The sequence below is a fragment of the Leopardus geoffroyi genome, chromosome B1 (assembly GCF_018350155.1).
Source record: "Leopardus geoffroyi isolate Oge1 chromosome B1, O.geoffroyi_Oge1_pat1.0, whole genome shotgun sequence".
NCBI lineage: Eukaryota > Metazoa > Chordata > Mammalia > Carnivora > Felidae > Leopardus > Leopardus geoffroyi.
Window position 1 is genome coordinate 96872449 of NC_059327.1, and position 13127 is coordinate 96885575.

At 38.5% G+C, this 13127-nt stretch overlaps 1 protein-coding gene across 2 annotated transcripts in view; it reads right to left on the reverse strand.

The window, feature by feature from the left end:
* Window positions 1-6672, reverse strand: part of HSPA4L (heat shock protein family A (Hsp70) member 4 like) — a 54066-nt gene extending 47394 nt beyond the window's left edge. The window contains exons 1-2 of one of the 2 annotated variants that reach the window (XM_045467957.1): window positions 6583-6672; window positions 5725-5922 (exon numbers count right to left, since the gene is read on the reverse strand). In XM_045467957.1, the coding sequence (XP_045323913.1) occupies window positions 5725-5831 (107 nt within the window). In that variant the 5' untranslated portion in view covers window positions 5832-5922; window positions 6583-6672. Of the gene's footprint in view, window positions 1-5724; window positions 5923-6084; window positions 6217-6582 lie in introns of those variants that run through there. The other variant, XM_045467964.1, reaches the window with a different exon arrangement.
* Between the last annotated feature and the right edge of the window lie 6455 nt (window positions 6673-13127).

The window sequence follows — 13127 nt, forward strand, 5'->3', positions numbered from 1 at the left end:
GGTCAAATTCTAAATAGCAATGCACAATAATTTTAAAGTTCTTTCAATTACGAATGCCTAGACAAGGGATTTGCAAATTATCATTTGCCACCTGTTTTTGTAAACAAAGCTTTATCAGAACACAGCTATGCTGATTAATCTGTATTGTAGTGACCACATACATACTAAAGAGTACCAATATCATGTTAAACACCTTAAACTCACAATAGATAATATGTAATTTGTACTTATCATTCCTTGCCTTCTAGAAACTTTTCAGAATTTCTCACCCACAAATTCAAGGCAATAACTAGAGACTCATTTTATCATAGAAAATATTCATAGTAAAAAATTTTACAGTCCTAGCTTTGGCCATGCTAATGTATGAGCCATCTGCCTTTCCACTTCTCTCAGCACAATTAAAAACAAAAAAGGAAAGGTATTCATTGAATTTTTGTTTTTGTCAACACCAAAATAACAATTTGAAATGTCCACTACTGTAGTGCATCAATGGAATGCTGTACAGCCATTTAAATAAATTAGGTCAGAATAGCTAAAATCAACAACACAAGGAACAATAGGTGTTGGAGAGGATGTGGAGAAAGGGGACCCCTCTTGCATTGTTGGTGGGAATGCAAACTGGTGCAGCCACTCTGAAAAACAGTATGGAGGTTCTTCAAAAAGTTAAAAATAGAACTTCCCTATGACCCAGCAATTGCACTAGCAGGTATTTACCCAAAGGAGCTAGAGAGTATTATGTTAAGCAAGTCAGTCAGAGAAAGACAAATACCGTTATGATTTCACTCATATGTGGAATTTAAGAAACAAAACAAATGAGCATAAGAGAAAAAAAAGAGGCAAACCAAGAAACAGATTCTTAACTACAAAGAAGAAACAGAGGGGAGGTGGGTGGGGGGATGGATTAAATAGATGATGGATTAAATAGATGATGGGGATTAAGAGTTGTGATGAGCACTGGGTGTTGCATGGAAGTGCTGAATCACTGAATTGTACACCTGAAACTAATATTACACTGTACATTAACTGGAAATTTAATAAGAACTTTCTTATAAAAATTTTTTTAAATGAGGTAAATTAGACCCAAATGCACAAGTTTGAGATGTCCACACTATATTCTGAAAAAAATATTGCAAAATATTATGTAATTCTACTTTTGTTAAAAACAAATAGAAAAACATCCCAGTTATGTATGCATATTCATACATTTGTAATAAACCTAGAAACATACACACTGAAGTTTACTAGGTGGTTGGGAAAAGACAAAGGAAATTTACTTTCTGGTTTGCATTTAAAATATTTTTAATCAAAGTTAACATAAGCTCATAGTAAAACATACAAAGCCAATTCATATGGTACAAAGAGTATTTAAATAAAATGTAAAAGCCTCCCCTCCCTCCCAATCCCCAACAACTGCTATCATCATAAAAAGTCCTCCTACCCAACTATCTACCATTAACCTCTGGCGTTTGGCATTTCCTACGTATAAAACTGTTTATTTTTAATACCCCAAAGTAAATGATTTCTACGTGTGTACATTGAAAAGGACGTCTCAATGTAACATATAAATAACATATTGCTACATTTTCAGATTATTCATACGCTGATAAAGGGAAATAGGGAAAAAGGAAGACAGAAAACCAAAAAACAAAATACGAACTCTGATCATATAGAATTTATATAAACTACACTTAACAAAAATCTCTTGAAATAGTTTCACTTTTCCTTATTGTAAAATAGGTTCATAAAAATTCAAAACATTATAGTCTATGTATTAAAAGCACATCTGCCTTAATTCTACTCACAAGAAATATGCATTGTTTGTAGTTTATTGTCTTCCGTACTGCTTTCCCCCATATGCTTGTACTAACATATTTTGTGTTGTATAATTTTATGAATTTTTTAAACGAAATAAGATTTTTTACATGTTCTTAAAATAACTTAAAAGCCTATTAAAGCATTTTAAAACAGTATTTCTTAGAAACTAGCCAAAAATTGATGAATTTATTGATATTAGAGCAAAGATGCTTCTCAGCCAAATAATGTGCTCGTTATTCCTCATTATGTTAATATGGAAATACAATCCTTATGCCAGTGGATAACGGAGGACACTGAGGTTCTGGGGTCAAAGAGGCCTGAAACTGAATCCATTCCATTGCTTACAAGTTCTTGGCAAAACATTTAAGTTTGCTTTAGGCTTCTTATGAAGGAGGGAGAAAAAAAAAAAAAAAAAAAAAAAAAAAAGCTAGTATTACCAAACTCAGAGAATTGATGTAGCATGTATAACAATGGAAGCCCAATGCTTGGCACATGGCAATCACTATTATCAACAAAGGCAGCGTGTTTTAGCTGATTACGTGCTTTAATCTAATAGTGAATGAAGATTCTTGGCTGCAGTTTTCTTTTCCCCTGTAAGAAACTAATCACTTTGATATAATTAAGCCTGGGATAGAAATTCCAATCCCCACATCTATATGCTTAATTGAATAATACAAACTTATCTAAAAATGTGCATACTCAGTAATCCTACTTCTAAGAATCTGAAGGAATTAAAGGTTAAAAAATTTAGTTCCAAAATAACTACTGCAGTATGGCTTATTAAAAAATGTCCTCAATGTCCAAAAAGGGATGGATTAAAGAAATGATTATACAAACACTGAAACTAATGGTATAGAAATATGTTTTACATAGAAAGAGGTTACCCAACAGGCTATAAAGTATAATCTTGAAACTTTCAATATCCTTGAAACACAGAGAAAATACTCTAAGTTTTATTTCTGGATGGAGGAATTACAATTCTTACTTTCGTCTTTTAATGTGCCGGTACTTTTTATTTTTTAATTTTTTTTAATGTTTATTTATTTTTGAGAGACAGACAGAGTGCGAGCAGGGCAGGGGCAGAGAGAGGAGACACAGAAAACAAAGCAGGCTCCAGGCTCTGAGCTGTCAGCACAGAGCCCAATGTGGGGCTCAAACACATGGACTGTGAAATCATGACCTAAGCAGAAGTCGAAAGCTTAACCGACTGAGCCACCCAGGTGCCCCATAATGTGCCTGTATTTCTACAATGAACATGTACTATTATGTGTACTTGTTTTAAATAAGAAAATGTTCTGAAATTAATTTTTTCCTCTAACTTATGCATGTTAATTTCCTTCTCCCTCTTCAGTTTATGCACAAGAGGAGAAGAGCAGCGAATACAAGCATTCCACCTTTACAGAAGGGGAATCTGAATAACAGGTTAAATTACTTGTTCTTGGTCCCTTAATTGTAGGCCAAAACTTAATTATCTTTTCCATTAAACCGTCCTTCTTGGTTTATACACGGGAGCTTCCCATGTATACATACATAATCAAGTCTGTTAATGAAACGAACATAAAAAAGTATAAATGCCAAAACCAACTAACTTAAATGGAACACTTCCTTCTTCTTTCTGCAAGAAATTCTTTCCTTTCCTCTTTCTGGAAATACCTATGTCTCACTACCTTGGTGTCAGCAGCTGAAATATAGAAAAAAAAGTTTTTGAAGAGCTAGTTTATATGTATCATTAAATACTGTAGCGTTTCAGAAAAGTTACAGGTTATCTAATAGCTATGCTTTTTGCAAGATAAGTATTCAATAAATAAAGGTCCAGGTATCTGGAAAAGCTATGTTTTCACTCAATAATTTAAGCTCCACAGTAAATACAGTGTAAAAACAAACTACAGTGATGTATTAGTTCAGCAACAAAAGATCCTGAATAACAGTACACAGCCATGAAAAAGAAGGACAGAGTTGCTGATGCAAGCTAAGAATACAAAACTTCCACCTGACCGATTTTCTCATTTGGATTTGGTTCATTCTAGATATTAGTAGTGGCTCTTACACACAGATCAGAAATATCATATTAAATCTCAGCCACACAGAATTAGCCAATGTACTTAAGAATAGTAGTAAAGAGACTTCTAGAACATGAAAATGAGCACCCTAATTTTTAAAGAACACCCTGTCTATTAAGTCTGGCCAGGTTCTTTAGAGGGTCATGGACTCACTACTAAGACATCTGAACCCAGAAATACAGTACGTCTTACAGTTCCAGTTTCTGATCTTTTAGGATAAGGCTTTAAGGATTAGGGGAATGTTCATCCTACCCATCACTTTTTTTCCAAGGGCTAAGTCCCTGAAGCCAGAGACTGTCCCCATTAAACCTCTACTCTGCTGAAAGAGGACAGTGGAATTTACTGGTTCTTTTCTGGCAGCCTGTATCTGTTGTGGTGCTAAACAAGATCTGGCAGACATGAAGTCATAAATGAGTTCACAATTACTGCCTCAGCCTCTCATTGTGCATAAAGGTTGGAAAAAGATGTAAAATGAAGCAAGCATTGTAACAGTACTATGCTCATATTTGAGAATTTAAACATGCAAATTTTACATGGATGTACATGCACAGAATATAATAAATGTATCTAGAATAAGATGGTATAAAACCCTTTGGAATATTCTTGAAAGAAACCAAAGCACACACTGCTTCAAGTAAGCTACTCTTCAACATCTCCTTGACATTTTTTAATTATTCATAAAAGTATAGTAATTTTATCATTTTAAAGGGTTAGTTTAACACTGATCTTAAGATTAGTCTTATATTTACATAAATATTACATTTTGGAGAGTCTAATTAATGTTTACTTTTCCACAGAAAGATATGAACAGTTGGTTTGTTCATAAAACTACGGGAAACAGGAGCCAACAATAAAAGGCTAGTTTTTCATATTCCTGTCTTAATTATTCTTTGTCTAATTATCCTTTGCCAACAAACTTCGCAGAAGAGAGAAACAATGGAACATGTGGAAACATGTTTCCGTGACATAATGCCACTCCTAAGTCTTTCATCAACTGTTCATGAAAGAATCACTCCACAATCATGTTTATACAGGACAGCCTCCTGATCCTTCTACGATTCATTCTGCACAAATACGCTTTTGATAGGTTCTAGCTGCACCGCTTTCCATTAACAGACTAACATTACCAACACAGGAGGCCAACAACTCCCATCCCTCACTCCCTCACTATTAATGCATCATTAACAATACGCCACTGGAAATCGGCTCGATTACCCCGAATTTTCAAGGGCATTGGGGGAAAACGCCGCACACCTTAACAACTTCTCATAAATAAATAAATAAATAAATAAATAAATGCCAGATGACGCTGCAACTCATCTTTCTGATGTGTGCAGTCTAAGTTTTTATTTCTTACTTTTCTGAAAGCTGTCACGCAGAAAGACACGGGGAAAGGAGAAAGGGCAGAATGAACGAAGAATTCTTTACTCAGCTAATGGGAATTGCCCGCCCGCAGCCGATAATCTCAGGCAAACCCCACTAAAGGTAACCAGTCATCTTTTCAGAAATTCGTTCAGGATATCGAGATGGTTCCGCACCAACCCCCCAAAACTAAGCAGGCCTGGGGAACAGAGGCGGGGAAGGGGTAATGGGGGCGTGTGTGGTTACAGAATGGTGATTCGAGAACTATGCGAGTTAAGACCCTTGTCCTTGAAGGAAAAGCAGGTTTGCAGTCCGACTCCCACCTGGGCCCGCCAACCTGCGGTCTCTAGAGATTGCAGTTGATGGGCTGCACCTGTCATCACAAGGTTCGGCGCGCATCAGAAGAAACCAGCAGGCAGGACCACGTCGTAGGGTCTGGAGTAAACGTTTGTTAGGGTTGGGGTTATGATCAAGCCAAGACACTTACGGAGTACACCTGTCGCTGTACTCATTGGCGATGGTCTCGATGCCGCCACTCCTTGCTACAGCGATGTAGCAGTTGAGAAAGCCGAGGTCAATGCCAACCACAGACATCCCGCCTCCTAATCGTCGGGGTGCTTGTGCTGAAGCCTCTTGTGCGGGAACAGCGTCCTCTTCTGAGCTCTTGCTCCAGGAATTGGGACTCCTAAGAGAAGCAAAGGAAAAACAACCCGAAGTCGCTACGCATTAAATCTAGGACAGTGCGTCGGGGAGCAGCGGCGGAGATGAAGGCCTCCCTGGCCGCTGCCTCCGCCGCCTAGATCTCTCTCCACTGCGGTTCGGCCGCCTCCAACCGGCAGTTACATACGTCTGCGCCTGCGCGCTCGGCAGCCAGGGAGGTGCGCGAGTCTCCTTTCAGCGCCCGAGGCTGCTCCCCGCCTAGACTTCGGCCCCTTCCGTCAGTACTCGGGCAACGGCTGCCCGAGGAGCTGCGGGTTCGAGAAAGATCTGGAAAATGGAGGCGGCTGAAGCAGCCGGGGGTGGGAGGGAGAAGGCGGAGCGGGTAGGATCGGGGAGGATCAGGGAGGAGAGGAGGGGAAGCGAAGGCAGTTTGCTCGCCATCGCGCGGCAGCTGGGAGCACTGCGGGTGGGCTAGGTAAGAGGCAGTCTCCCGGCCCCGCGCTTTGCCGGTGTGTTTTGAAGCACTCCTTTTGGGTTGCTTTGGCAACTAGGGGCACGCCTAATTACAGTGGCTGGATAATGCCCAGGCTTGCCCGAAGTCGGTAGCGCAGGCAGGAAGGCGCTGGCCTGGCGCCGCCGCCTCTCTCTTTCCCACAGAAGGGCTACCCACAGCCAGAGCACCCACCCGTCGGCCTCGCCGCCCCGTGGGGCCCATGTGTCTCCAGCCCACTGCGCTCGCAGTCTGGCCGCGAGGTCCTGCCGCGCGCCGCGCCTGGCTCTGTGAGGTGGCGCCCATTGTGCCGCACGGCGGCCTCCTCGTCTCACCTGCCTCCAGGGGCGCTGCCGTTCACGGGGCGGGGGAGAAAGGAGTCCTTTTCATTTCACTAGCTGCAGTTTCTTGTGTGAAAGCAGCTGAACAAATTTTAGGGTTTTATTTTTGCTTACCAGGGCCTGCAATGCCAAAGAACAAACTTAGGCCAAGAAACAAGAGCGCACTGACAACTTTCCCTTCATGTAGCTTCTTTACACTATCATAAAGATGCGGTCTCCTCCACTAACCCTCACCTCTGAAAACCAGTATTACAGGAAAGTGACCTTACAGCTGTGTCACTATGACACCAGGCAAACTTGTGCCGTCCCTCCATACTCTGCCCTTTGGTCCGCAGAAAAAGAGCCTAGTGTGCTCCAGCTGCTTGCCTTCATTTGATCTGCATCTTTTGTCTATCTGAAAATTAATCAAGTTATAGTTTACACTTACGGAGTTTTACTGTCCTGTTCCTTCTTGTTCAGTTCTTTGTGGGTTTCCTGTTCCTTCTTGTTCAGTTCCTCGTGGGTTCCCTGTTCCTTTTCACCCAATTCTTTGTATGTTTCTTGTTTCCTATTTGTTTCCTTCTTGAAATAGGATTTTTTACCAGATATTTTAATACTCTTCTTGTTCCTACTTGTTCTCTTCTTTAAAGAACTTACACTTTTTACTACTATCAATGCTGCGACTGCAGCAGCAGCAACTGTGAATATAGCTCCAGCTGCTGTTGCTAAGAGGAACATGAAGTCCATTTTCAACGGTAATACTAAGGAAACTGGAATGTATGGTACTGTTTTGAAACCAGTCTTTTTATATTAAGGAGTCACATCTTTCTCCCATTTCACAAGCACACAGGAGAATGTGTAGCTCCCAGCTGACGCCGTCCTCGGTCTTCTACGCTGCCAAACTGGGTGGAGCGGCCTCCCAGTAGGCAGTGTGGGAGCAGAGTAGGGATTCGGTACTGCCGCCCCCAAAAGAACTCTGGGCCCCCAGCTGTACTGGGCGTCTCATGGCTTCTACCTTTCCTCCTCTTGCTTCTTCTGCCATCATCCTTTTGAGCCTACCACCGTCTAGATTTATTCCAGATTTATTCTGAAACTCCCATAGGACCATTTATCTATGCTGTCTGTAAAACTTGAGGATGTGGGAATGATTTTTCTATTTCTATTAAAGAACATTTTAAAACACTAAAAAGAAACAGTTGAGGTCAGGAGCAAGGGGTTATCATCGCATTCTTTACTATTACTAGGAGGAAATCATAGTACCTAGTGGCTAAAAGCATGACAAGCTTTGGGGTCACATAGACTTGGATTGTGGTCCCAGGCTCACCTAATTTATAGTGGTAGGACCTTGCCAAATGACTTAACACTCAAGGTTCAAAATCTGTTAAAGACAAATACACCTACTATGTTGTTTTTTTTATTATTATTAAATAATGTAAGCATAACAATAGTGCTTAGTTGGCACCAAAAAGGCCAAAAAATGGAAGTTATGCCTAGCCATTGCTAGAATATAGGAATATTGACTTATTTACATTGATCCATATATACAGCAGCCTTGCTGTACTCTCATAAATCTAGTATTTGTAAAGTTTCTTGGACTTTCTGTGTATAGAATCATGTGGCCTAGGACATAACTAATCCTTTTTTTTTCATTTTTAATCCTTTACCTGTTTTTTTCTTAATTATGTTGCCTAAAGTCTCTAATATGATGTTGAATATGAGCAGTAGTGATAAGCATATTTATCTTGTGCCTAACGAATACTTCCGTGTTTTTGATGTAAGTTAAAATTATCCTCTTTTCCTGTTTGCTAAGAGTTTTTCTCCTAAGTGGACATTGAAACTTAACAAAGGTTATTTATCTATTGGTATGATCTTTTTCTTTTCCCTTAATCTGTTAATGTGAATATTAATAGATTTTTCTAATATCCTTGTGTTCCTGGTATAAACCAGCTACGTTTTGATATTCTGATTATTTTTAGATCTATTGGATTTGGCTTGTGCTTATTTTATTTAGAATGTTCGCATTTTAAATAAATTTTCCTTTCTTTACTCATCTTGTTGATATCAGGATTATACTAGCCTCATAGAAGTTGAGACATTTCCTCTCTTTATTCTTTTGCAAAGTTTTGGTAAAATATGCCTGTAAACCATTTTGACCTTGAGCTTATGAGGCTTATGACCACTGGTTAAATTTCTTTAGTGGTTATAGTCTATGTTTTCTATTATTTCTTGAATTAATATTGATTTGTGTTTTTACAGAAAATTTACTGTGCCGCCTAAGTTTTCACATTTGCTATCATTGTTAATTACTCACTTATGAGTTTTGCAAATCTCTTCTGCAGTTATATGTCCATTTTTTTTCATTTTTTTTAGTGTTTATTTTTGAGAGAGAAAGAAAGAGAGAGTGAACAGGGTAGGGGCAGAGAGAGAGGGAGACATAGAATCTGAAGCAGGCTCCAGGCTCTGAGCTGTCAGCATATAGCCCAAGGCAGGGCTCGAACTTGGGAGCAGCGAGATCATGACCTGAGTGGAAATTGGGCCCTCAACCGACTGAGCCACCCAGGCATCCCTCCATTTTCTCATTCTTAATATTGTTTATTTGAATCTTTTTTTTTTTTTCTTGGTTCCTATCACTGGTGCTTTGTTACAATGTCTTTGTTTTCTACTTCATCTGCTGTTTATTATTTCCTTCTATATTTTTCTGTTTACTTTGTTCTTTTTCTGATCTCCTGAGTTTAACACCTAGCTCATTAATTTTCAGTCTTTATTTTTTAATACATGTATTTGCAGTCATAAATTTCCTTCCAGATACCATTTTAGTTGAATCTCTACCTGAATTTTCAAACAACTGAGATAGAAGAACAGGCAATGGATATAAAAATAGCATGAATACTGCTAAAACATTACAGAAATGTATGCATCTATAGGCTTGTGATTATTGCACCCCAGAATTAAGCAGATTTATCTAGAAGGAGATAGACTGCCCCTCTAAAAATCCAAGGAGGAATAGACCAGAATGTGCGCAGGCTCTCAAGAAAAGTGAGAACAAGGCCAAATTACTCCCCAAGTCATCAAGTTAAGTCACTTTTCCCATGAAAAACTCTTTTGTAGCCAGTGCTCATTTAGGTTTACCAATATATTTAACAATTTGTTTACTTTGTTGCTTGTTGTATCCCACTCTTTTCTGGGTTCAGTTTTTTAGTAATTCTTTAAATAAAGGTCTCTGATTGAACTTATGTTTTTGTTCTTCTCAAAAATCTTTTATTAACCTAATTTTTGAATAATAATTTAGCTGTGTATAGAATTCTTGACAGTTACCTTCCCTTATTTTTTTTGGCATCCATTATTATTGAAGAGACTAAATATTGTTTTTAATTTTTTTCTAACGTGTATTTATTTTTTGAGACAGAGAGAGACAGAGCATGAATGTGGAAGGGTCAGAGAGAGTGGGAGACACAGGATCTGAAACAGGCTCCAGGCCCTGAGCCGTCAGCACAGAGCCCGACGCGGGGCTCGAATTCACGGACTGCGAGATCATGACCTGAGCCGAAGTCAGCCGCTTAACCAACTGAGCCACCCAGGCGCCCCTAAATATTGTTCTTTTGAAAATCATGAGTTTGTCTTTTTTTTTCTTTGATATTTGGCAGCTTAATTACGATGTGTTTAGGTATGGATTTCTAAAAGTTTATTCAGAGATTTTTGTTAACCTGAGGATGAATGGATTTTTTAGGTTCTGGAGAAGTCTCATACATTATCCCTTTGATAATTGCTTCTCACCCCTTTTCAGTTTCTTTTGGATCTCCTATTAGAATGCGTAGGGTCTCTCTATTCTAACCTGTATGACTCTTATTAGCCTTTCTTTGTCATCTATTTTTAATTTCGAGCACTCTACCATTTTTAGACGTTAATTTTCAAACGTCCTTTAATACGGTACTGTTTTCATCATGTCTCTCCCTTCAAAAAATCTATTAATCACTTTAAACATTCTAATTTTATAGTCTCTTTTAGAATATTTTATCACATTTTTAGTTCTTGGGTGCTAATTCTTTTATGTGCCAACTCTGCCACATAGTGCTTTCTTGTTTCCTCAGTATGAATTATATTTTGACCATAAATTCACCTTCACTGAGGCTACTTTTTCTGTGGGAATTTTTGTGTACCCTGGGTCATAGAAGTATCCTAGAAAGCTTTTGTATTTTTTTTTTGTCAGAACCCTGAGGAGTCTCACCAGTGTCAGAACAGTTCTAATTTTTCAGTTTGGAGTTCATATATCATACAGATAGTGTTTATGTATATAATACAGTTGACCCTTGAACAACATGGATTTGAACTGCACAGATCCACTATATGTGGATTTTTTGGTTAACTACAGAATCATACTGTAAATTTATTTTCCCTTAAGATTTTCTCAGTAAGATTTTTTTCTCCAGCTTTATTGTCAGAATACAGCATATAATACATATAACATGAAAAATATGTGTTTATCAACCATGTATCAGTGAAGATTCCAGTCAATAATAGGCTATTAGTTAAGTTTTTGGGAAATCAAAAATTATACATGGATTTTCAACTATGCAGAGGATTGGCACCACTAGCTTCCACATTCATTAAAAGGTCAACTGTACTTTGTGCTGGCACAAACCTGGGTGTTTTGATTTCTCATAGAGGACTTTTTTCCTAATCACTGCTTTGAAATGGTTGTCAATCCTCTTGTCTACTATATCTGGGGTCTATTTTCTTAATCTCTCTCACTTATATATGGAATTTCAGAAGAACATAAGGGAGGAAAAAGAGGCAAACCATAAAAGTGACTCTTTACTAGAGAGCACAAACTGAGGGTTGCTGGCAGGGAGGGGGCTAGGGTAAGGGTTAAATGGGTTATTAAGGGTTATTAAGGAGGGCACCCAGGAGGGCACTGGGTGTTATACATAGAGGATGAATGAATCACTGAATTCTACTCCTGAAATTAATATTACACTATCTGTTAACTAGAATTTAAATAAAAATTGAAACAAATAAAAAACATATGGAAATAGCCATATGCTTAACGCTTTCAAAAAAAGAAAAAAAAACCCCACTCCTTCCAATCTTTCCGTACACATGATGAGTTCAGTTTCAGTCCCCTTACTTTACTAGGGCCCAAGCTCATAATTCCTATCTACATGTGGGTGTCAAAACTACCCTTAGGTCTGTACATGTTTCTGAATCCTGTGAGAGGCTATGCAGTGTTAGCTCTCAGCAATGTTCCTAGCCATATCTTTGTTGCTGACATATAGTATTTCCCTTTTTATTAAAAAAATTTTTTCTTTTGGATATATTTTATCCAATATGTTCATGTTTGTGAGGGAAGGCATCTGTGTAAATTCAACCTGCCATATTGCTAGATATTTAGCTCTTATACTTGCAATAAATATTTAATCCAGAATTTCTTTTACTAAAAAAAATTCTTTTATGTTTATTTTTGAGATAGACTGAGACAGAGTGTGAGCAGGGGCGGGGCAGAAAGAGAGGGAGACAGAATCTGAAGCAGGCACCAGGCTCTGAGCTGTCAGCACAGAGTCTGACATGGGGCTTGAACTCACAAAATGTGAGATCATGACCTGAGAGCTGAAGTCAGATGCTCAACCGACTGAGCCACCCAGGCACCTCTTTGATCCAGAATTTCTACTTCAACTGGATTATTGCAATAATTTGCTTCCTGTTCTTTTTTACATTGTCTTTCTCCTATTAATAGTAACAAGCTATCTTCCTAAAGTATTGCTTTGACTTTGTTATTTACTTCTTCAAAAAATTAGCGATGGTTCTCCACTGTGTAAATTCTTCACTCTGGCATTGAAAGCCTTTCACGGTTTGACCAATTTATTTTTCCAACCCTATTTCCTATCACTTTTCTACATCTATTGTTTTATCTCAGCCATCTTGACCACTTACTATTGTTCAAGTATGACAACTTTCTCCCAAGTTTTTGTGCCACTGTCTTTCTCTGGAATATAGCTCAAATTTTACATGCTTTATTAAAATCTTCAAGGGGGGCCTGGGTAGCTCAGTCAGTTAAGTGACCAACTTCGGCTCAGGTCATGATCTCATGGTTCATAAGTTCAAGCCCCGCGTCAGGCTCTGTGCTGACAGCTCAGAGCCTGGAGCTGCTTTGGATTCTCTTTCTCCCTGTCTCTCTGCCCCTTCCCTGCTCTCACTATGTCTCTCTCTCTCAAAAATAAACATTAAAAAAAATTTTTTTTAATAAAAATTAAAAAAAAAATCTTCAATATTGTTTAAGATCCAGTGTAAGGTATCATGAGGCCTCCAAGACTGCCGCAAGTTAACTTTGTTTCCTTCCTTTTCTAGCACTTTGTACCTTCCTTTCTTACAATCTTTTTTACATTCTGTCCTCCACCAGTTGTTTTGTCCATTTTACTAGATTGT